The following is a 24859-nucleotide window of genomic DNA, read 5'->3' as shown; positions in this document are numbered from 1 at the left end:
CTATCAACCAACTTTATATTATTATGTTTTGTAACGATATCATAACCGGGTCATTAAATATTTGTGCTGAACCAAACGGCACATTGATGATTGCAAAATTCATTGCAAAGTTCCTTCTTCTAACTCCATTACGAATGAGAAATTATTTCTTCCAACAATTACATATTTGTTTGACACTTGCTAAAATAAAATAAGCATAATCATTATCATCACTATAACTATATAATTGTTTGTTCAATATTACAAAGTTTCACTTCTAATTGAGAAAGTCTTATCAACTTAATAACATGTTACATAATCTGAAATACAAACTAACTAAACATAACTCAACAATATATATAACAAATGACACGTTTGAAGTTTCAGTATGTGTTCTCAATATAATAGCTTTTTGGCAAGAACATGTTACATAATCTGTTCAGACCAACTAATTCAATAGAATTCAATTCCATACATGAATAAACTCAACACGTATGAAGTATCAGAATTGGATGTAGTTCACTTATTTGACTAAGTTGATTATATAAACCATATAATTACGCTAAAATATATGTGACCAGGTTCATATTCCTATCTTTTGACTTCAAACGTAAGATAATACATAATTCAGTCCAAATGAAAGCTCACTAGAGTTGATAAAGATCAAAATAAGCTCATGATAAAACATGGTGTGGTCATGTAAAAATGGGTTGGTTAATATACGACATAAGGGATAAAGTTTATGATTTCGGTTTGGTTAACTTCATGGTTGGTGTGATATGATAACTTGGACTCTATTTGGTTAACATTAATGTCATCTATCTTATTAAAACAGAAACATTACAACTTCTTCTAGGTTGATTTTAAAGTTGGACCTTATGTAATTAATGCTATATTAATCTACTTATTATTAAACATGCCTTTTTATAAATAATTAATATCAAACATTATTTCCTTATATTGCATATATTTTACTATAAGTTAGATACATCCACTAGCATATTATACTATAAGATAGATTATTAATAATACATCTACTAACATATAATACTATACGACAGATTACTAATAATACAATATATTATTTGTATTCATTAACTTGCATCTATCAATATTAGCAATACTATGAAGACGACTAACTCTATACTTTTAACCTATAAACCATGATATACTGATTTATAACAAAAATGATATTACTGTTATAAATTAGTTTTTATAAAAAATATTTATAGCAGCAATTTGTTATATAAGATAAATTTAATCAAGACCCAAATCTTTTTTTTTCCTGTTCAGAAAAAAAAAAACCTACGAATATATACCATTAAATTAGCCAAAAATCTTCCGAATAAATAGTAACTCTCACCAACCCAAAAAATGAATTAAAAATATAACAAAAGATATTATGTTTGAAATTTAGCTTACTGGATCGGTATAAATATGTTCATTTCAGGTATGAGTTTTTCGAGTTCTCAACATTTGGATCTAAGTAGGTATTTGGTTTTTTTTTGTCCGGGTCGATTTTTTCTGGTTCCGGATCATTCTAACTTTTTATATTAAAAATCTTAAATAATATACAACATGTATATAAAATATGTGAATCAAAAGATAAACCCGCGCGGATCATTATCTAGTTTATATTGTGCGTGAACGTAAAGGCAAACCATTTACTTTGTAAGAGCTGATTAGAAAACAAAATATTGTTAAATTATATTATGTTTTCAAATAAATAGCTAAAAATAAATAAAAACATTAGTAGTTGCAAAAAACAAAATTAATAAAACTCTAAACCCTAAATCCTAAACCCTAAAACCCTAAATCTTTGGATAAATCCGGGGCTTTTGGGTAAACTCTAAACCGTTGGATGAATCACAGTTTTAAATTTTTTTAAAAAAAATTTAATAAAAACCTAAACCCTAAATCTTAAACACTAAATTTTTGGGTAAATCTGGAACCCTTGGGTAAACTCTAAACCGTTAGATGAATCATAATTTTAAATATGAAATATTTGAATCTTTTTGGTTGATGAACCTAAAGGTTCACTTTAGGGGTGAACCCAAGAATAAATCTTTTATGAATGTACACATTAGAAAAATTCTTAGGTTCACCCCTAGAGTGAACTTTTAGGTTCACCCAACCAATATGATTTCATTATTTCATATTCATTATCTTTTTAAAAAAGGAAACAAAATATTTTCAAGTTATATTATGTTTTTAAACTAAAAATTATAAATAAATAAAAATAATATTAATTGCAAACAAAAACACATTTTAAAAAATTACTTTTAATACCGTCAGACAAACACTAAACCCTAAACTCTAAATCCTAAACCCTAAACTTTCGGATAAATCATAAACCCTTGATAAATCCCAATCACTTGGATAAATTCTAAATCCTTAGGGTTTAGGATTTATTCACGGGTTTAGAGTTTACCCAAGGATTTAGAGTTTAATATTTAGAGTTTAGGGTTTAGTATTTAGGATTTAGTATTTTGCTGACTGTGTTAAAAATATTTTTAAAAAATAATCCAAAGATTTATGATTTATCCAAAGGTTTAGTGTTTATCAAGGATTTAGGGTTTGTGATTCAGGGTTTAGTACTTTGGTGACGGTATTTTAAATATATAACTTTTTTGCGGTCTATTATTTTCTATTTTTTATTTTAAAAACATAGTAAAACTTGACAATATTTTGTTTTCTTTTTTAAAAGATAATGAATATGAAATAATGAAATCCTATTGGTTGGGTGAACCTAAAGGTTCATTCTAGGAGTGAACCGAAGTATTTCTCTACACATTACGTAGCTTATATCTTACGAAGGTAGTCTTTTGAAACCTGACCCAGATCCGCATACGGTAAATACGGTGATCCAACAAAAATCTGGTTTGTGTTTTGTAAAAAACCCAATATTTTAAAATCTGCAAAAACCCGTACAACCCATGAAAACCCGAAACTTGATACCAGTTGAACCACTAGTTAAAGCAATAGATAACTTTTACTTTCATTTTTATTTTAATTATGTTTTTACATTCTGTTTTATATTCAAAATTTCCAATTTTAAAATTAGGTTTTACTTTTTCAGTTTTATTATCTTCTTTCTCTGCCGATCTCTACCAAAATTAGTTGATGTGATTTGATGTTAGATTATTTTTTATTGACAATTTATTACAGTGATATTTTACTTTTTGTTTATTTTATATTTGAAGTTTAATTTATTATTCATATTAGAAATTTAAATATTTATGAATTTTAAGTCCTGATATTTTTTTAGATGTCATAAAATATTCATATCCAAACTATTATTTTATGTTTTTTTAAAAAAAATTAGAAATATTTAACTTATTTTTTTTCATGGCCAATATATTATTATAAAATAAATTTTATTTACTTATTAACTAGTGGTTCATCCACAGTGGACCCAATGACTCGGTGATCCGAGAAGTCGTCTGATCCAGTATCCGGGTCGGGTTTAAAAACATTATATATAGGCAATATTTTGAGAAGATCAAATAAAATACACATATGCGTTAACTACATACCAAATATTCTTCTGTATACTTTTAAGCTAAAGTATAGATGTGTATTAATTGCAGCGACTTATCGAATTGGTTATGTTTGGTTCGGTTTTTGATTTTTTTTTGAAAATAGAAAAAACCACAAACATCCGAAAATATCTCAAAATACCCGAAAATAACCGAAAACCCGAACCGAATTACCCGAAATAATCAAAAATAACCAAAAATAACCGAATATAACTGAAAGTATTCGATTTTTTGGAAAACTACACTGAAATCTAACCGAAACAAAAAAAAAGTCGGTTAATTCAGAAATAAATTAAAAACCAAAATCAAACAAAAATCAAACCAAACCGAACCAATTTTTTTGGTTCACTTCGGTAGATATGTGGCTGAACCAAATTATCCAAAATCAAAAATATCTGATCCGAATAAACCTAAGTATCCGAACTCGCAGGGGTAATAAATATTATTATGCATATATATATTTATATATATAGCATTTTCATCCCGCGCAAGGCGCGGATCATTACCTAGTCAAGCAGTATAACTAGAAACAATATTTGTAACTCATGTGTCCTTACAAGAAATGACATCATCAATTTTAGTGTCCAACATGAATACTTAAAAGGGTGCCTCATGGAGGAGTATTAATGTATTCTAGTGGTGACTTCACGGTCTTTACCTCTTATCTACGTGGAGGAAAAGTTTGGGAATTTGAGTGTGCTAGCCAAAAAGGAAATACTGCAAATACTCGAGGAGCAACTGAAAAGAGAACACTAATTTAAAAGCCAATACCATTTCAATTTTTTTTTTTGAATAATATGTAAAATTTATTCAGAAAAAGTATTTGTTACAGACAGAGCTACTTGAAAACAGAGAGGTTACAAAACATATTGTTTTCCCTAAAGTTTCTATAACAAATACTTAGCAATTCGCCTTTAAATGTTTGCTTTGTTGAGGAAGGAATGAGGATGTGGTTTAGGGTCAGAAAAAACATATACATTGAATCATTAGAATTTAGACCAATTCGCCTTTTATATGACATTGATGTAATTTTTGTTAATAGGTCTTACTTAGGTCTTAGTGTCGTCTTTGTAATGCTAACTATTATGTTCACTTCATAACTTTATACGGAATGCATGTGTTGTAAATGATTGAAGATGTGATCTTAAGTGGGGACTCGCACTGAGATTCTATAGCCTATAACAAAGAGAAGATTAATTGCAATTTAGACTTAGAACTAAGAGAGGCAAGTGTTGCTAATCACTACTTCCGTAGCTCCTACTTTGCTTTTACTCTTCTCTATGCTCTTTTTCCGTTGACCCATTTTCCTCTTCTCCTTGGGTGTATAAAGTATAAACTAATTCAACCATTTTTGTTTTGAATATATAAACTACATTAGTTTCTTAGTGGATGAGAAAGGTTAACATGTGATAGTGATAAAAACAAAATGAAAAGTGAAAGCTAGAACGGAATACTTGATACTGTGCAAATTAAGGGGTGTAATTAAAGAAACCCCCAAATCCAACCATATTGATGAAGACTTGGTTTTAATCTTTCAATTTAAATGTATACATCAACCCACATTTCTATATCATGTCACTAAAAGTGTAACGCTTAAAATTCACATGTACGTACATCAAAAAACATCATGAAGTTCTGAACATAATTAGTATTATCACTAATAGATTATGAAGAGGCCTAACTTTATTAGACAAATTAAATATATCTTAAAAAGAAGATGATGGGAAACTCATGAAATGGGAACTTCGGGTGAGATAAAGAGAGAAACATGTGAGGTGTTCATAGGCAAATTGTGGACCAACAAGGCACAAGCTGCTCTTCTTTAATGAACCTTTCTTAGTTTCGTGGAATCATTATGTTTTATGATTATCTTCTTTTTTTTTAAAAAAAGACGATTATCTATTTTTTCTGTAACCATGTTTGATTTTTGGAGTAATAACTCATGATGGTAAACCCAAAACTTATCTACTAACAAACTGGTCTTCCTCAAGTCTTTTAATCTCTCATGAGATATTGGTTTCAACTTTCAACTGTTGTTTCTTCGGTATGTAGGCTAGTTGATAAATGTTTCTCCTTTTTTTAATGTCAACGATCAATGTTTCTCTTAAATTTAATTATATTATACATTTTTTGACATGTATATTATACATTTATTTACATACTGCTTTTAGTATGAATAAATGTATATTGGAGTGGTTTTTTTTTTTTTCACGTGTAAGGTTTTGATATACAGTATTATGATTTTATGTACATTTTATTTTATGTTGGGTTCCAGATCAATCTATTCAACAATATAATAAGTTGAAAAATGGAACCGAATTTCCCACTCTGGTATATTATTTTCTCCATACTTCTAATGTATATATGTATATATATCTTATCATTAATTTATAGATATTAGAATAATAATTTTATGATGTTTTTTGACAACAAACAATGATAAAAGTTTAATACAGAGAGGAGGTAGCTTATAGGAGAGTATTTCTTGCCAACGAGTCTGCTCGGATATGAGAGAAAAAGATGAAAACAAAAGATAAAAATAGAAACTCGATATCCTTGAGAACTCCCGCAAAGGTCCACATAATTATTTTTTGAGTTGATAGTTCTAATGAACTCGAGATTGTCAGATTGAATCCAAATGTTAAGAGAGTGTGAACGTTTTGCTGCAACCATGGCTACCTTTATATCTAAAGCTTCAGCCTACAGGGGGATGGGACGAAGTCGGGGCGGGAGGAGCCCTCGATGAGTAAGCCTCACTGTGGATCCTCTAGTATCCAGCCAAAACCTGCAGTAGAAGACTCATGGAGCCAAAATGCATCATAATTAACCAGTGTAAAATTAGGAGGGAAGATCTGTTGGGTTCCGGCTGCTATGGAGGTATACACCTTGATCGGTACTGATACATGCGCCAATTGCCAGTCCCTTCATCTAGACAAAGCGATAGAGATCACAGTAGACGCCGGTGTGGATCTATTCTCAAAGATCAGGAGATTATGGGCTTTCCAAATATCCCATAAGATCTATGGCATGATATCAAAATTTAAACTTGTCAGAGGCAAACAAAAAAGTGAACGAGATATAATCAGGGCTTGGTATGGCGACGTAACTGCGATCAGTTAGGTGTATTCTTTAGTCGTGTGACCTCTCAGATTTGTTTTGCAAACGGGCACTCAAAAAACAGGTGCAAAGCAGCTTCCGATTTGAGGCAATGTACCATAGATGTCGGTTCCAGTTGAAGTCTGCTGGGAGGTTCCCCGGGGAAGGCAGGTGAGGTCTCTCTTCCATGAGAGCATGATGTCCCGATTTGACGCTATATGCACCATATTTTGTACTTTTCTAGTAAAAAGAATCATCTTTATTATGCGTATTTGGCTGTATCTGATAGATTATATGTGTTATATCCGGAGAGAATTGTTTTACTCACTTTCTGTTACAGGTTATATCACTTCGGATTAGCAGATCAGAGACCATTAGATCGCCATCCGCTTCGGTAGCTGGAACATAGAGTCGGGTGCGAGGGGAGTTTGAGAGCCAAGAGTCTGTTTAAACTCTTGTGGATTGCTGTTACCAATTGCCCTACCTAGGCGCTGCTTAAGGAGTTCACAATCCATCATAACAACTTTCCAACCATGAAACGTCTTAGAAAGACAAGTCGCAGAAAGAAAACTCGAGTTGTGATAGTATTTTCCAAAGAAGTGCGGTGCATCAGACTGTTAGGCCGCGTAAAGATACACCAGGTGAGTTTTTTCAGCATAGCTACACTAAAAGCGTAGATGTCGCGGAAAGCCCACCCCACCAGCTTGTATCGATTGTACGAGAGAGTCCCAAACAATCCAACAAATTTTCCTTGTCGCTGCATCGGATATGGTAATTCTATAACAATATTTTTCTGTGTATTTGTGATAACATACCTTTTATTAACAAAAATAATGCATGTGTTATATTTGCATAAAATCTAATAGTATATGATGAAAAATCTAATAATATCTGATACAATTTAAGACAAAATCCAAATTAACTAATTACAGTCAAATTCTTACTTACCGAATATGCCTTAAGTTATTTGACAAAAATAGAAACAAATTAAACTCCAAGACTATGTCATTAAACAATATGATTTTGTTTAAAACATCAAGCAAATCTACAATGATATAACCAAAAAATATATTATTTCTTATTCAACTGTTCATAAATTTATGGAATATTAAATGCTATATAATTTTGAAGAATAACAATAAGAAGAATGCAAAAGAGTATAATGATGAAAGGTCCTACTCGGTGCAGAACCCCCCGTGTGCCCACTCTTCCCACTCCATTAATACTCTCTCTCTCTTTATCACCAATCCTCTCTACCATCATCATCATCAATGGCCTTCACCTCCTTCATCCTCCTCCTCTCCTCCGTTGCTGCCGCTTTCCTCCTTTTCATTCGACGCACACGGTACCGGCGGATGGGTCTTCCTCCGGGAAGTCTTGGCTATCCTCTGATAGGCGAGACTCTGCAGCTGATCAAAGCTTACAAGACTGAGAACCCTGAGCCTTTCATCGATGAGAGAGTGGCCCGGTACGGTTCGGTTTTCATGACGCATCTATTCGGTGAACCGACAATTTTCTCTGCTGATGCGGAGATGAACCGGTTCGTTCTCCAGAACGAAGGGAGGCTTTTCGAGGGATCTTATCCAGCTTCCATATGTAACCTATTGGGGAAACACTCTTTGGTTCTTATGAAAGGTTCTTTGCATAAACGTATGCATTCTCTTACCATGAGCTTCGCTAACTCTTCAATCATCAAAGACCATCTTATGCTTGATATTGACCGGTTAGTCCGGTTTAATCTCGATTCTTGGTCCTCTCGTGTTCTCCTCATGGAAGAAGCCAAAAAGGTACCAAATGAATAAACACATAAATCCATTAATCTTTTATATCAAAACAAAAGAAAAAGTAAATTGTTAGACAGTAACTATTGCAGATGTCTAGGCACGTTTTAAAAAAAGAAAATTATTTTTGAAAAATCGTTTTGTTTAGACGGTGTTTAGACCAAATTTTCTAATATCATAATCAGGCCGAGGTCTTGACTCACAGAGTCAAGACGAGTCATTGCATGCGGTGATGTATGTATCATGATGATGATGCAGATAACATTTGAGCTAACGGTGAAGCAGCTGATGAGCTTTGATCCAGGGGAATGGAGTGAGAGCTTAAGGAAAGAGTATATTCTTGTCATCGAAGGATTCTTCTCTCTACCTCTCCCTCTCTTCTCCACTACTTACCGCAAAGCCATCAAAGTAATTTTTATTAATTTAATTTCTCTTTTTTTAAGAAAAAAATCATTTCAGGCTATTTTAATCAATATATATTTGGTTGACAAAAAAAGAAATCAATATATATTTGTATTTATTAGGCGCGGAGTAAGGTGGCGGAAGCGTTGACGGTGGTGGTGGTGAAGAGGAGGCAGGAGGAGGAAGAGAGAGCGGAAAGAAAGAAAGATATGCTAGCTGCGTTGCTTGCGGCGGATGATGGATTCTCTGATGAAGAGATTGTTGATTTCTTGGTGGCTATACTCGTCGCCGGCTATGAAACAACCTCTACGATCATGACTCTCGCCGTTAAATTTGTCACCGAAACTCCTCTAGCTCTTGCTCAACTCAAGGTAATGTTCGTGTACATGTGTTTGTGTTATTACATTACTAGTCTTTATTTTCATATTAATAAGTGGGGACTGAAGGTGAAAAGTGTTAAAGAAACAACATGCAAAAAGTCAGAGTTACAGTAAAACTCAAAAGAAGTCACTCTCGAACCCTAAACAACATCATTACCTGTGTTCGTGATTTCGGAATGTTAAATGCTGTTACAGTTTCACAGATTTGACCAGTTTGTCTCCTGAACTGCACGCATTATTACATCTTGTTTTATCTTACTTTGTTCGAATATTCCCCACTTAATAATATATTTACACTAAAGATAAAAGTATTATTATCATAAATATGTTTGTGTTGCGACCGACAAGCCCATCTCATTTTACGTGTTTGTTGATGTCACTAGTTTTGTTTGTAAGCATGATTTTAATAGTCACTAGAATTTTAGTGGCATCGTCGCTTAGTAAGGAATAGAACCAAAACTATGCCAAAGAAGCGGGTCAAAACTGTGGACTTGTGACCTAACTATACTTTTGCTTTAAAGTTACTTTTATTAGTGGTTGATCTGGTGTTTTTTTATTATTTGAAATAAAACAGGAAGAGCATGAAAAGATCAGGGAAATGAAGAGTGATTCAGATAGTCTTGAATGGAGCGATTACAAGTCAATGCCATTCACACAATGCGTGAGTGTACTTAACGCTAGTATTATTATTCTCCTTGTCATTTAGCCTTTCTAATATCTCACCACAACTCTACTTTTATTTCAGGTGGTTAACGAGACTCTGCGTATGGCTAACATCATCGGTGGTGTATTCAGACGTGCAATGACGGATGTCGAGATCAAAGGTAAGAAATCTTAGCTTCTAGAATCGATTCTTCATCCAAAATGTGTATAAAAGTTCTTACGTTTTTTAAACTGACAAAAACAGGTTATAAGATTCCTAAAGGGTGGAAGGTTTTCTCATCGTTTAGAGCAGTTCATTTAGACCCAAACCACTTCAAAGATGCTCGCACTTTCAACCCTTGGAGATGGCAGGTTTAGTTTTTTTTTTGTCAGCCATTGGCATTCTTGAAACTTGGTTTGAGCTAAACGTTGCATTCTTGATTATGATGCAATTTTGATGAACAGAGCAACGTAACAACAAGCCCTTGTAATGTGTTCGCACCGTTTGGTGGTGGACCAAGGATATGTCCTGGTTACGAGCTGGCTAGGGTTGCACTCTCTGTCTTCCTTCACCGCCTAGTGACTAGCTTCAGGTATATACATAACTTCACATACGAGCTAACATCTTTCTTATCATTTTCGAAAGGGATTAAGACTGATTTGATTTTTGCTTTTGTGTAATTACTGAGCAGTTGGATTCCTGCGGAGAAAGACAAGCTGGTCTTCTTTCCAACTACAAGAACAGAGAAACGGTATCCGATCATCGTGAAGCGCCGTGATGGTGGCTTATCTTCTACTCGGAAGATGAAATGACCATAAGATTTTCTATTTATAGAATAACAGCATTTCTCAGGATTAACTTCTTTTTTGCTTCCTAATCACTTAACAAAAAGCCTTGTGTTGTGTATATACACAAAATGTTTGCATAGATCTCTCTTTCTTCCAATGCTTTCAATATTAAGTAACTTGTGCAACTTCTCGTTAGCTTGAGTGCCAAGGAACAGTTTACAGAGACGGAATGCTTAGGTTAAAGTTATACCGTAACTTGATTAACAGACAAAACTTGTGTTGGGTTTATATGACTTGTTTCTCACCTTGTGAGCATGCATATTCGACGTAGTTTTCTCGGAAAAGCTTGACATAGTGATGCAGAACTGATCGGCCTTCTACGGAATTGGCTGGAGTTGAACGCTGGCTAGGTAAAGCATGTGGAGCGATTCTTACTTTGGGACCTGCAAGGAGGTCCTTGCTTATGATGTACGGAGGATCAATCTCTTTCTTCTCTATTGCGCCGGAGGAGTCTATCTTATCTGTGCTGACATGAATTGGAAGCAAGAGGGACCCACCGAACCGGCACTTTCGGAGTTGGAGATCTTCGTGATTTTCCGGCGTATCATCTGGCTCTTGGAAGTTGAATCTCATACTTTCAGTGATCGAAGCTATGTTTGTTCGCCGGAGATGCGGAAGAGCGGGAAGGGAAGTGAGAGTCTAGCGAACTAGAAGCAGCAGCGAAGGCGGATACAGTTGAAACGGTGTCGTGGTAGTTCCAGCTTCTTTCTAGCCGTGTCATCTGAACTAGATGGGCTGGGCGTTTTAGGCCCATTTAAATTTGTGACTCGTTTTAAATAAAAATATATGATCTGAACCTAAACGATGTCTAGCAATGTCAACTAAACCTTAATGGGCTGGGCTTTTAGGCTCAATTTAGTTCCTTTTGACATTGTTTAGTTAGAGACAGAAACGTACCAAAAGACGAATACGACGAAGTCAGGGAAGATGGAAGCGGGGCAGAGAAGATCATGGCGACGATGAACTAGGAGGGTTGACATTATATCTATTATTTTATCCGTAGACTGAATCGTATCATAAGATTATTTTGCTTTGGTATGTGACTTATGAGTTCGTATATGTAGTGACTAATTTCATCCTTGTAAATCTCATCGTATATTATATATCTATGTGGTTTTACTTAGTAGTCAAGTGGTTATAGTCGAGAGCTGTTGTGTTGTTATGTTAAAATCATCACTAAGAAAACGCAACCGTCTCCTGTTGATAGTGTGAATCCAAATGCAACTTGTATTTCTTTTTTATAATAAACGGCTATTTTATTACTCAAATTTGATATAGTCTATATAATCAAAACAAAATATAATAATAACCAATAAAACAAAGAGATCTATAAAAGACCGAGCATTCCTAGCTGGAGAATTAGCAATTCTATTTTGCGTCCTTGTAGGTGATCTTGAAATCCAAATGCAACTTGTACTTTCTATCACTACAAGAAATATGTACATTCTTAGCTCACGATAAATGCTATCGTAGCCCTTTGATAGCGTTTTATCATCTGCTATGTCATCGGCAGCCATCATAGGTATCCCCTCTACGATAGCTTTTTTTTTGACGCTATGTAATGTTACAATACGATGGCAATAAACGGAAGCTGTGTTTAGTGTAATTATAAGACGAGTTTTTTATGTTACAAATTGATTACGAGTCATGTTTAGTGCCATTATAGGTCCTTCGACAATAGCTGTTTGTATATGCTATAATTAATTTTGTTATGATTTATTATGTGTTATGAAAGTTTGTTTCGTAGCTATTTATAAACGCTATTATATTGGAGAACAATTTTTTTTTTTGCTATTGTTGGTTCGTTGGATGTGCTATGCTTATTGTATTTGTATTTGCTATAATAAATTTTGCTCTTATACAGACACCATATAAACTACCAAACATCCTTCATTAGAACACCCAAACATTCATACAAGATGGTGATTTTACATAAGTCATAAGTTCAAGTACCAGAAACAGAAAGAGCCGATTGAAAACATAACAGCCGATTGAAAATTTTTTAGCCTAGTCTAAAACTAGCTATTTCTGGACCAAACTTCTTCATCCCCTGCATGCTGCAACAATAAAAAAGTCTCATCAGTTTAGCAATTGCATATGAAAGAATGTAACCATAAAGAAGCAGACTTACATGTGCATCTTAAAATATGACCAATTTATCAACTGGCCATGCAATAGATGAACCATGTGCATCTTTCAAAGACTCGATTTCATCAGACTTCCTCCAAACGTCTGCATCATCTACCATCACTGCATCAACCCACACTCTAGCTGCATTCGGACCCAATCGTACAAAGTGTACCATTTGATTTGGGTCTGTTGAATGCACACGTCCTTCGGCAACAACCCGTTTCCTTCCACTAATGTCCATCAGTTTGCACTTCTTATTAACTTGTACAGCTTCCGATCCATGATTTAGCTGCCATGTTTAATATACATAACTATTTCAAACCCAGACAGTCATAAGAACAATGTTATTAAAGATTACAATAAAAGTTACCTGGCTTGATGGAGATTTCTCAGTAGGAGCTGTGGATGTAGGAAACTTAGAACTGATGGATGGAACTTTTAGAACTGTTTCTCTTGTGTTTCCTACTGAGGATGCAGTGTGCTGTGTAGGAGAATTTCTTGTTCCTTCAGGTGGGTTTTCGAAGACAACTTTCCGAGCAGGCCATGAGATGAAAGACATCAAGCAATCCTCAAGGTATGCGACGTCTGACGTAGGCCTCCATAAAAAAGTTTGAGGTTCAAGTATGACATCAAGAAAGACTTTAACTGCTTTTGGACCGAGGGGAATGCCATTAACCAATGCTTTTGGTTCTTGTGTCTGCCAACGTCCTTCACCAACAACTACACTATCATCGGATAAATCAAGTAGTTTGCACTTGTTGAGAGAGTTTGCTTTTGAGCCCTGTCACAGACATTGACAAAACTATATCATGAAAGACCAAATCATTATTCTTATTTCCAACATTAACTACTTATATAACACAAATAAAAAACGTTACCAGTGGTGCAATGTCTTCTGGTTGGAGGCCTTGACCTAGTTCAACACATTTGTTCTTAGGCCATGCAATGATATGACCAACAGCTTCTTTAATCGTGCACATGTTTCTCGCAGGTCTCCAGAGGAAAGCATCTGGTTCAGTAGCAGAATCAACAAAAACTTTGACATCCGTAGGGCCTAATCGACTGTCATTCACAATATCTTCTGGGTCTGAAGAGATAATACGCCCCTCAGCAACATTTCCATCTTCATCAGCCCAATCAATAATAAGACACCTCTTCTGTGTTTTTTTGTTCACACTCTGTAACAAGGTCAGAAGTAAAAAATGTGAGATTGTCAAGTTTAAACAAAACATTGATCTAAGCTACGTAGACTTACTCTTGCAGCAGAGTTTTCACCCACTTCATTTTCTTCTCCGACCTGGTTTTGAACTTTTGCAAGTTGAGCTCGTAGCTGCTCAACCGTTTCCTCTAGCTCAATTTGCTTCTCTTGCATCTCTGACATAGTCTTGTTCTTAACTTGGAAACAAGCTAATTTGGTCTTACTCATATTTCTACCCATCACTCTCAAACGCCCAGGATTATCAGGTCCTAACAGTTGGACGAGTGTATCCTCATCTCTGTTTTTAGCAACATTAACAAGCTCAGCTGCCTTTTGCTTCACATCAGAAAACAAACGAAAGACATTATCAGATTGTGTGATATAGAAAAATACAGAACAAAATCATGATAAGAAATATATGTTTAAAACTCACAATCTTCTCAGCTGCATTTGTGTTAATAGGAGTTCCATCTTTTCTGGTACGTGATTTGACCCAGATTTTAAGCCTTGAAACTCCAGATGGGTTATCAGAATTTTTTTTCTACGAAAACGTGGCCAGTGTAAATATCCTTATGCTAAAGAAAGACTAATGAAACAACAGGAAGAAAGTATACTGACCATCTCTTCAGCAAGTCTAACCATTCCCTTGCGACTGCATGTGTGAGGAATCTGCTTGCTTCTTCTATCTTTGTAGCTATCACTCAAGACCTATCATATGGTTTTTAGCATGTAATCTATTTTCAGATAAATATTGTACTCAATTTGAGAAGCATACCTTAAATTCTTGGCTAGTTTTAAGCTTTACAAATTTCCGCCACTCAACCGGAGGAACATTCTTAGGTCTTAACTTCATCCTTTGCTGGTTATTCTCGGAGTCATTAATTTGTGTCACTAGGCGTGACTTGGATGACCTCCACAAGGCTCCCATATGCTTAAGCAAAGCATCCCTTTGGTAATCATCATCAATTTCAAACCTAGCCTGCAATCACATATAATGGAAATCAGTTCTGTTATTTACTTGTGCTCATTCTATATAAACTCTCACCTGGACCGATTTCCAGAGCACAGTCTTCACTTCGTCTGTAAGCTTTTTCCAACTTTCAAGCGTGACAGGAACGTGCTCCCTTACCAAAGGACCTAGATATGACGACAACTTCACAGAACCCTCACCATAAGGTTCTCCCAGAGAATTGAAATCAACATGAACTCTGGTATTTGGATCTTTGGCTAGGTCTTTCATCTTGGTAGGTCCACGCTTTCTCTTACGGGATCTTCCATCTACAGGTTCTTGATCTGTACCTAGTTCGAGTTCTCCTTGAGGCTCTTCGGCGTTGTGCTGCTCTTCTGGCACATCAGTTGGAAGTGCTTGTTCTGGTACACCTTCAGCCTCTTCTGGTACTTGTTCTTGTAGGGTTTCTTCAGGGTCTTGGTCTTGTACAGTTTCTTTAGGGTCTTGTACATGCTCTGTGTCTCGTAAATCAGCTCCAGCTTGTACAGTACACACGAACTCAACTTCCTCATCTTGATGTATTACTTTCTTGACTTTTTTCTTTCCTCTTTTCACCTTTTTAGGTCCCATCTCAAGTTACCTGAAAAAGATCATGAAAGGAAGAGTTAACTACAATCCAAATACTAAACAAACATCACGCACACAAAAAAACTCAAAAAGCCATACTAAGACCACAAGAACTAAATAGTAAACACACATCAAGCACACAATAACTCAAACAATCAAAGACCAATCACACTCAAAGGACACGAGAACTAAAAAAGGATATGCTTCACACATAAATTCCTTCACAATCAGTTCTGGCATTGTCGGCGTCATCAGTGTCAACTTCCATGTCTAAATTTGTAGGCAACGGCCCAATCTCTCCAGTTCCCTCGTGGACATCTTCCTTACTGTATCTTCTTGAAGGACCTCTCATGACAATATACCAGTTGGAGGTCTCATTTTCCCTAGAGTAGAAGACTTGCTTTGCTTGCGATGCTAGTATGTATGGGTCACTAGAAAAGGAGGCTTGACTGTGCTGCATGTTTACAAGTGTAAAACCATCTTCAATCTTCACTCCATTACCCTTTACTGCCCACTGACATCGAAACAGAGGAACATAGAAGACATTATAATCCATGAGAATAATGTCTGTTACTCTGCCATAGTAAGATACCACATCAACCACTTGTGACGTATCTTTAGCACTCGATCTACAAACTGCGGTAGCCTCATAGTAAACTCCTGAATTCTGACTTTTCCTATCAACTGACGATGTGCGAAACCTCTGCCCATTAACTATAAAGCCAGTATATGACCTTGCAGAACAACGTGGACCATAAGCTAACCACTTGAGAGTTTCTTCATGTTCTTTGGAATCAAGAGGTACCTACAAAGTAAAAAGACAGTCAACAACTATACAACAATCATCAGAAGAGATAAGTTTTTTACCCAAGTCTCATAACGAACCTGTTTTTTTAGCCAATTTGCAAAATTCTTAGTATGCATACTCCATAAGAAAGATGCATCTCGCCGACACTTGTCATCAGTGTCTTGTAAGAACTGGAGATGCTCACTGGTTAATAGAAATAAATCACTTGTCAGACAGAAATATAAACTTTCATATAAACTTTCAAATAAAATAACTTAGTGCTTACTCTACATAAGGTTCGACGATAGACAGGTTCTGGATAATAGCAAGATGTGCTATTTTCTTCTCCATTTCACTGAGGGTAATTGAGGTTCCAGTGGATATTGGACGCCCCTCTAAGATAGTGCTGTTCTCATACTCCATGTTTCTATCAACTTTGTCTTCTACATTTGTTGTCTTCTTCAAAAATTCACTGCAAAATCTCATACATTCCTCAGCTAGATAAGACTCAGCGATGCACCCTTCTGGTCTGGCAGTATTCCTGACGAAGTCTTTAAGTACTTTCATATACCTGCAAAATAATTGAGTTAATAAAAATTAGCTAAAGAATACTATCATTTCAAACATACATGTATAAAGTACCTCTCGAATGGGTACATCCATCTGAAATGGACTGGTCCACCAAGACGGGCTTCCCTTCCTAGATGCACAGTCAAATGGACCATGATATCAAAGAAACTTGGAGGGAAAAATCTTTCGAACAAGCAAAGAGTCTCTACAATCTCCGCTTCCATAACCAAAAGCTGCTCTCTGTCGATCACTCTCTAACACAACAGATTGAAGAATGAACATAGCCTTGTAATTGCTAGCCTAGGTCCTTTAGGCAGCAACCCTTTAAGAGCGATAGGAAGAAGTTGCTGCATTAAGACATGATAGTCATGTGACTTCAGCCCTGTGACTTTACAGTCATCTAGTGAAACACCTCTAGCTATGTTTGAACAATAACCATCTGGCCCTTTGAAATCAAATAAGCGCCTGCAAAATACCTTCTTCTCTGACTTGGACAAAGACCACGGCGCAGGAGGAAGGTATGTTCTCTTTCCTTGGATTTTAGGGTGCAAATCCTGCCTAATACCAAGATCCTCCAGATCTTTACGAGCAGGAAGACCATCCTTTGATTTCCCACAGTGCAACAATGTCGACACAATACTAGCAGCCACATTCCTCTCAACATGCATTACATCTAAGTTGTGCCTCACCGGGAGTTCCTAATCATAAATAAAACCAAAATTATTCAGAATACAGTCAATTATAGAAAGATATAAGCACAAGATCAATGAATCATACCGCCCAGTAAGGTAGCTTGAAAAAAATTGATCTCTTCTTCCATCTAGATAACTCATCCTCATCTACGTTGACTTCTTCATCTTCCTCATCCTCTTCCTCTGATTCACTGGATAAACCCTCACTATCAGATCCTCTATCTGTACTGATCACCCTTTTCCTCTTACTTGTAGAACGTTTGACATTGCCAAACTCATTTTTGAAATGTCTCAGGTTTTGAGAAATCTCACGCCCAGTTAAAATTCTCCCCTTTCTCCCTTGTTCAGCTTTTCCATCGAACCATCTCTTCTTTCCCCGAAATCTATGGGCTGGTGGCAAACCCTTTCTGTGGCACATGTACACATGTTTTCTGCTGAACTTGAGCCACATACTATCAGTATTCTTCCCACATAAAGGACACCCCATTCTTCCCTTTACTTTGCAGCCTGCTAGATTCCCATAAGCCGGGAAATCACTGATCGTCCAAAGCAGCATCGCCCTCAAAGTAAATGTTGACCGAGTCACAGCATCATAAACTAACTCTCCAATGCTCCACAGATGGTTTAGATCCTCAATGAGAGGTTCTAAGTACACATCTAAACTATTACCAGGCTGTTGTGGACCGGGAATCAACAGTGAAAGCATGATGTTCTCCTTCTTCATGCAAAGATCAGGTGGCAAGTTGTAGTTGACTAAGAGAACTGGCCAGCAACTGTACATCGTGTTCTTCATATTGAATGGATTAAATCCGTCTGTTGAAAGTCCAAGCCGTATGTTCCTCTCTTCTGCGGCAAATGTAGGGTATTTGGCATTCATCTGGTCCCATGTGACTGAATCAACTGGGTGTCGAAGCTTCCCATCAGTGCTTTTGTTGCTGAAGTGCCATCTGAGATCCTTAGCCATTTCCTCTGACCGGTACATTCTCTTCAATCTCGGGATTATTGGAAAATACCGCAACACTTTCTGTGGGACTCCTTTCTTCTTTTCACCAGTGTGGACATTGGTCTTCCATCTTGAAGCCTTACATTTCGGACAGTGCTCAAGCTTCTTAAACCTCTTTCTGAACAGGCAGCAGTCGTTCACACATGCATGAATCTTCTCGTACCCCATATCAAATGTCTTCAAAAATTTTTTAACCTCATACAGTGAAGAGTGTAGGACGTTTTCCTCTGGTAGCATATCCGGCAACGTCTCAAGCAGATCATTGAAGCTCTTGTCTGACCACCCATTCTGAGTCTTCAATCTAAACAATGATACAATGGCCGATAACTTGCTATGGCTTGCACAACTCGGATACAAAGGTGTCTCAGCATCAGCTAGCTTTGCCAAAAACTCATCTTCCTTCTTGTCGTCTCCCTCTGCCATCTCAGTCAAATCCCCGGAACCAGCTAACACTTCATCAAAACACTCAGCAGCTCTGTATAACCCCAAGATCTCATCATTCCATTGATGCACGCTCCCATCATCAGCAACCCCTGAGTTCAAGTCTCCATGTAGATACCAATCAGACCGCTTCTTATAAGCCTCCTCCATTCCCCTAGTAACGAGATGGTCAACTACCACAGTTGCTGAGTGACGATCTATGTTTCGGCAGTCGATGCAAGGACAGACAATCATATCATTGCCTCCCGAAGCTGCAGCCACATCCTCTACAAACTTTGAAGCCCCTCTCTCATAAGCAGGATCAACCCTACGGTTCAGAATCAAAAGGAAAAGCAAATAAACACATGAGCTCAGCAACTACTCAAAACCAAGATATATGATTGAATACATTACCTGCTAAGATGCACCCATGCTTTGTCCACCATTCTATTTTCTATCCTGAATTGAAACCTTTAGTAACATAAAGAACCAGTTCATAGTAAAACAAATCAAAATGAAACGAGATAACACAAAACAAATAGTTACATTCTATCTATGATACGAAAGCAAATCGCAACCCTAGACTCTTAATCTGGAAACGACCCAAGCTACGAAACAGAAAAAAAAAACACGATTTCAAGCTATTACAAAACCGAAACAGTAGACTCTTAATAAGAAACGATACAGCTACGAAACAGGAAGCAAACACGAGATAAACCCGAAAGAGAAAGATTCAAGAACAAGTGTTAACAGAAAATCGAAAACGAAACCAAAGCAAGGCAAAATCGAAAACGATTAGAGCTCGAAATCGAGTAAGACCTCGCAATTGAAGCAAGGATACCTTATGTGATGGAAAAGTCAGATGAATTTGTGGTTGGAATAAGGTAATTAGGGTTTCTAAGTTGTTGAATCGAAATCGATTTTTCCTAGGGTTCTAAGAGAAAAGAGGGGAAATAAGAGAGATGAGAGAGGTAAATGAGATATGAGAGGGAAATGAGAGATGAGAGAGAGGGAAATTTTCTGATTTTCGCTAAGTGTCACGCGGAAAATCACATTTAGCTTCCCGCTTAGTAAAACTTTTCCATAGCGTTAATATAATGCTATTATAGAGTTACGATTTTTTTTACACACAAACAACAGCAGTTTGGTAAAATGAGCTATCGTAATATGCTATCAATGTGGACTTTTTTTGTAGTGTATGATATGTGTAGTATTCAATTTTTCTAAATAAAATATATGCTAGACTAAGTCGACAGTGGTGCCAAACCACCACTTGAAAACGCACATGCTTGTAATTATCATATTATAATACCATAGACGAATCTTACTTTTAGATAGACATAATATGCTGTTTATACCTCAAACGTGACATCTTGAATCTCATGATTATTCCACAGAAAAGCAAATATATATGGGAATGAGAGGTGTACAATAGAGTAGATGTGGCTTTGTTATTAGAATATTGGACACACAATCTTATTCACCACTAATCCTCTATATAAAATCGAATCTCTAAAGATTTTACAATTATAAGAGATTATTAATAGGATAGAAATATAATGTATGACTCATCCATGACAATATTGAAAATGATCGCAGGCTCATCTCCCTCATTTGTATATAATATATCAGATTTTAGTCTTTGATAAAATAAATATCAAACCGTGCTATGTTGTTATAATACTTTAATATTTATGCCAGGTATATGTATTCGATATGCTACTTATATCAATAGATTCATTTTCTTAATTTTATATAGTTTTATACGAAAATCTTATCATATATCATGAAATGCAGACAAGTCTTAGTGTTATGAAAAACGGTTTATGTGATTGTCTAGGAGGTGTTTGTAACCGATTAGAGATGCTCTAATCTAAAACTTTATTTTTTCTATTTTAGAGTAAAAGAGAAAATCGAGTAAAATTCATTTAATCCAACTTAATATCTCATTTTATCTAGAATAACGAATGACTATTCCATTATAGAGTAAGATATGGAATTGGATTGAATCATTTCTTATTTCATATTCCATTTCAACATCATTTTAGAAAAAAATAGAATAGGATTGGAGATTTGGTTAGGTGTTCATAAAATCATGGAATGTTTGTGTGCATAGGTTTACTCTGCAATCCAATTAATAGTTTAGTTAGACCAATTGATTACGCAATATTTAAAGGTTATCATATGATATCATGTGACGTTAGAGTTCAACAATTATACATTTATGTTCTCTTTAAATGCTAGTTGTATTTTGATCACTATCAGCCAGGTTTTTCAAACATGGCGACACATTACAGAAATAAACAATGCGCAAATGATATTGATAGATGTTATATATATTGTATGAATTGTTGTTTTTTGTTAAACAATATTATATGGAAGTTTGGTTGGATACATAGCATTTAGAACATAGGCTGTATACGAAACTAATATTGTATAACAATTTATTTATCATTCAATGGGTTATTTTGCGTGAAGGTAAATCAGATCCTGTGAGAACTAGAATGAAAAATAAAGATACACATATACAAGTCAGATTTTTAAAACATCAAATCTTCTTTGCGTAAAAAGAAAACAATTAACGAGGAGAAACATGGGACTCAACATGGGATTTGCCTCGTGGACCTTGAGTTCTGATAAAGAGTCTATATTGATCAAAGGTCATTGGTGGATATAAAGGAGGATTATGAGTGGATACAAGTTCTTGTAATGGTTGGATTGGAATATCGCTTTTAGGATTGTAGAAGAAAGCAAGTGAAACTCTCTCTTTCTCCGAGTTCACTATCACTCTATGCTCCACACTCTTGTATGTCGAGTTGCTTAGTATCTGCATTTTTATCATCATTGCAACACACATAAGCTTTGATTATAAGTTTAAGACCAATTTAGAATATAGAGATTACAGAGATTTGAATTTGGATAAACATTCGCTTAAATTTTTTCAAGTTTTGTCCAATTAAAAATAACGAAGTTTGTAAAGAGATTAAATCATGATATGGACATTATTCTTTCCCACTAGCCACAAAAAGCTAACATGAGTTTTGCTTCACCAAAATAGTGGTATTTTGACAAATTTTCTAGAGCTTTTTTTTTTTAGAGCAATACAAATTTTCTAGAGCATATGAACATGTGCGATGTCTTTGTTTGAAAAATCGTGTTCTACATTGTACAAATTAATATTCCTTCTCCGACATGGGCAAACGGCCAAACACATGTGCGCAATGAAGGATTATTGCTGTACAGTTTGTTTGATATTAAAATAGGGACAGCCACTGATAATTAAAATACATATATAATTCTTGATTTACTTTATTTTCTGAAAGTGACATTTTATACGAAACGGTCCATAAAAACCAGCAGACAGGATATAAGATCTAAAAGGACGTAATATCTATTATCGGAATATTGACATAATAATAACAAATTTTTTCAGAAAATTCAAAAGACAATTTGGCACCAAGTAGTTACTGTTTCTCATATTTACATTTCGAAACATGTCTAAAACGTGGAACTGTAGCTCGTCTTATACTCTTCATTAGTTGTCTCAAAAATTATTAATGTTGCCTTTTCAATCTTACACCAAACATCAATTTTTATGCATGTGTAAAACATATACAAATAAATAAATAGATAAATATATATATATATATATATAGATTTGAAGTGTTTTCAATTATTTTAACTATTTTAAACATCAATTCTTATAAAATAAATCCATGCATATTAAAAATAAAGAGAATAAAACTAATATACCTGGATTTGATCACCAATATTGACGATGAAAGCATGGGGATGAGGCTTGACGGTGATCCACGTATTATCTTTACGGACCTGGAGACCAAAGACTTGATCGTCCGGTAAAAGAATGGTCATACCTCCAGGATCAGAATGAGAAGAGAGACCAAGAGCCAGCTCCGGTCGAGGGCATTTTGGGTAATAATTAACCCTTAAACATGCTCCAATGTTTTTACCTCCAAAAGCTTCTTGAAACTTATCTTCGTTGAGTCCCAAATTTGACGATAATACCCTCATAATCCTCTCGCATAATTGTACTACTTCCTTGCCATAATCATCGATCACTTCTCTATAGAAAACATTTAAAATATTAACGAATCTGGTCCAAGATTGTACCTTTTCTTTCTTAGCAGCTTTTTGTGATTCCAACGTTAAAAAGTCACAAATTCTCCTCGTCAGAAGATAAAGGAAAACAAGAAATAACTTTTCGGTAAATGGGTCTTCTTGAATAAAAACTTTCCAAAAAAGTAAAATAAAAACTCATGCAAATATTTATAAATAAAGGATATAAGATCACGTGTATTGAAGTCTATCATAAATCATACTAATGTTTATATATATTTTTCTTTTCAAAAACTTGAACTCATATTAAACTCTGTTGTTTGAGATAAATTGGCATGAAAATTTTCAAACTTTGAAACATCTTTTAATTAAATATTGTATTCTTTTGGTAAAAAATAAATAATTGAAAGACCTTTGCAAATGTCCTAAGAGAATCACAAAGGAGGAAATAATTAAAGAGGACAACAAGTACCTAATGGTGGGAGGAGAAGAAGGCCACTTATTGAAATCTTTCAAATGAGGAGGAAGATGATGAAGATAATAATAATCACTCCAATCAAGAATGGCTCCTTTCTGAACTCCTAACCTACTTCCATAGCCTTCATAGGTTCTTGGTGAGTTCGAATAAGTCTCTTTAGCATTGACCGGCAAATGAAAAAACTCTCTCCAATTCTCTCTAGCCGCGTCCATCAGCTCCGGCCTCACACCGTGGTTCACCACCTGGAAGAATCCCCACTCACGGCAAGCCTCCGATATCTTAGCCATGATGACGTCATCCGAAGACCCTTCTTCTGAGAAGAGTCCTTCAAGGTCAATGATTGGGATGTTGATCGAGGCGGGAGCGGCGTCCTCGGTCATGGTGGGGCGTTGAGACACAGGTTTTATGTAGCGGTCGGGGAGAGAGGATAGGTTGCTCTCGGCTAAAGACTGGACTCGAACTATTGGCTCAGGCCACTCATCCATCATCGATGCTTTCTGTGTCTCGATCTTCACATCTTTCTTGTTCTTGTTCATCCTTTTGTTTTGTTTTGATCTATTGCTCTTGCACATGCCAGACGTTTAGAGGATGTGTGAGAAATAACTAAAATTTTGATTGGTGGAAGGAGTTTAAATGGTGGTGGAGGAGAATCCAGAAACCGGCTCGAGACGATGAAAGCAGCGTCTTTGATAATTAATGAAACGTGTGGAAAAAATATTATTTGTTATAAAATAACTTACAATTTTATAGTATCGAAAAATTTAAATAAGAGTGAAATTTTATACCCGCAGAAATAAAAGAACACTGATATAAGTATAATAACGAGAGAGAGAGTAAGTTATATGAGGAAGAAGAGAATGGTGTAAAAGTGCGCATTACAATCGATCGAAACAATCGTTTATATAGAAGTAAAAAGAGAAAGTTACTGTGTGTGCATAGTGGCAGTGGGCTCCACATAATTTACTTCACACGATCATTTTCAATGATCGGTGCTTCCTTTGTTGACATTCCATTTTTCACGTTTATAACACTCCCCCTTGGAGACCAGTGTCACTATCTCTTCTTGCTTAACGTTTTTGTTGCCTCGTTAAAAACCTTTCCAGGAAAACCCAATGGAAAAAACCATAGTAAGGTAAAAAGAGTACAACCACGTAAGCTCCCCCTCGGATGAGCAGTCATAGATCATTCCGATGACGCATTCCAATGTTATGAACATGTTTTCTGAATACCGAGGTAGGAAGTGATTTAGTGAAGAGGTCA

General features: G+C 35.5%; 5 protein-coding genes across 5 annotated transcripts; 1 reads left to right on the top strand and 4 right to left on the bottom strand.

The window, feature by feature from the left end:
* Positions 1-7785: 7785 nt before the first annotated feature.
* LOC108841893 (3beta,22alpha-dihydroxysteroid 3-dehydrogenase) lies at positions 7786-10780 on the top strand. The gene is made up of 8 exons (XM_018614677.2): positions 7786-8401; positions 8654-8803; positions 8920-9168; positions 9752-9838; positions 9923-10001; positions 10085-10191; positions 10285-10412; positions 10512-10780. Exons 1-8 carry the CDS (start codon positions 7886-7888, stop codon positions 10630-10632), a joined length of 1437 nt encoding a protein of 478 aa, XP_018470179.2. The 5' UTR covers positions 7786-7885; the 3' UTR covers positions 10633-10780.
* A 1762-nt stretch (positions 10781-12542) lies between these two features.
* Positions 12543-15921, bottom strand: LOC130507930 (uncharacterized). The gene is made up of 10 exons (XM_057002766.1): positions 15784-15921; positions 15042-15585; positions 14772-14975; positions 14615-14704; positions 14430-14537; positions 14054-14332; positions 13677-13976; positions 13169-13579; positions 12800-13087; positions 12543-12725 (listed from the first exon to the last, which is right to left on the bottom strand). The coding sequence occupies exons 2-9, from the start codon at positions 15573-15575 to the stop codon at positions 12809-12811; spliced, it is 2205 nt and encodes a 734-aa protein (XP_056858746.1). The 5' UTR covers positions 15576-15585; positions 15784-15921; the 3' UTR covers positions 12543-12725; positions 12800-12808.
* Positions 15586-17153, bottom strand: LOC130507931 (uncharacterized). Its single transcript, XM_057002768.1, has 4 exons — positions 17002-17153; positions 16646-16930; positions 16458-16563; positions 15586-16377 (listed from the first exon to the last, which is right to left on the bottom strand). The coding sequence occupies exons 1-4, from the start codon at positions 17151-17153 to the stop codon at positions 15778-15780; spliced, it is 1143 nt and encodes a 380-aa protein (XP_056858748.1). The 3' UTR covers positions 15586-15777.
* Positions 17154-17183: 30 nt separating this feature from the next.
* LOC108850550 (uncharacterized) lies at positions 17184-20235 on the bottom strand. The gene is made up of 3 exons (XM_057002767.1): positions 19459-20235; positions 17707-19372; positions 17184-17627 (listed from the first exon to the last, which is right to left on the bottom strand). The coding sequence occupies exons 1-3, from the start codon at positions 19488-19490 to the stop codon at positions 17184-17186; spliced, it is 2142 nt and encodes a 713-aa protein (XP_056858747.1). The 5' UTR covers positions 19491-20235.
* A 1239-nt stretch (positions 20236-21474) lies between these two features.
* LOC108825829 (jasmonate-induced oxygenase 2) lies at positions 21475-24280 on the bottom strand. Its single transcript, XM_018599185.2, has 3 exons — positions 23594-24280; positions 22798-23128; positions 21475-21871 (listed from the first exon to the last, which is right to left on the bottom strand). The coding sequence occupies exons 1-3, from the start codon at positions 24169-24171 to the stop codon at positions 21623-21625; spliced, it is 1158 nt and encodes a 385-aa protein (XP_018454687.2). The 5' UTR covers positions 24172-24280; the 3' UTR covers positions 21475-21622.
* Between the last annotated feature and the right edge of the window lie 579 nt (positions 24281-24859).

The sequence above is a fragment of the Raphanus sativus genome, chromosome 2 (assembly GCF_000801105.2).
Source record: "Raphanus sativus cultivar WK10039 chromosome 2, ASM80110v3, whole genome shotgun sequence".
NCBI lineage: Eukaryota > Viridiplantae > Streptophyta > Magnoliopsida > Brassicales > Brassicaceae > Raphanus > Raphanus sativus.
The sequence above is the reverse complement of the archived record's forward strand: the minus strand, read 5'-3'. Positions and strand labels throughout refer to the sequence as shown.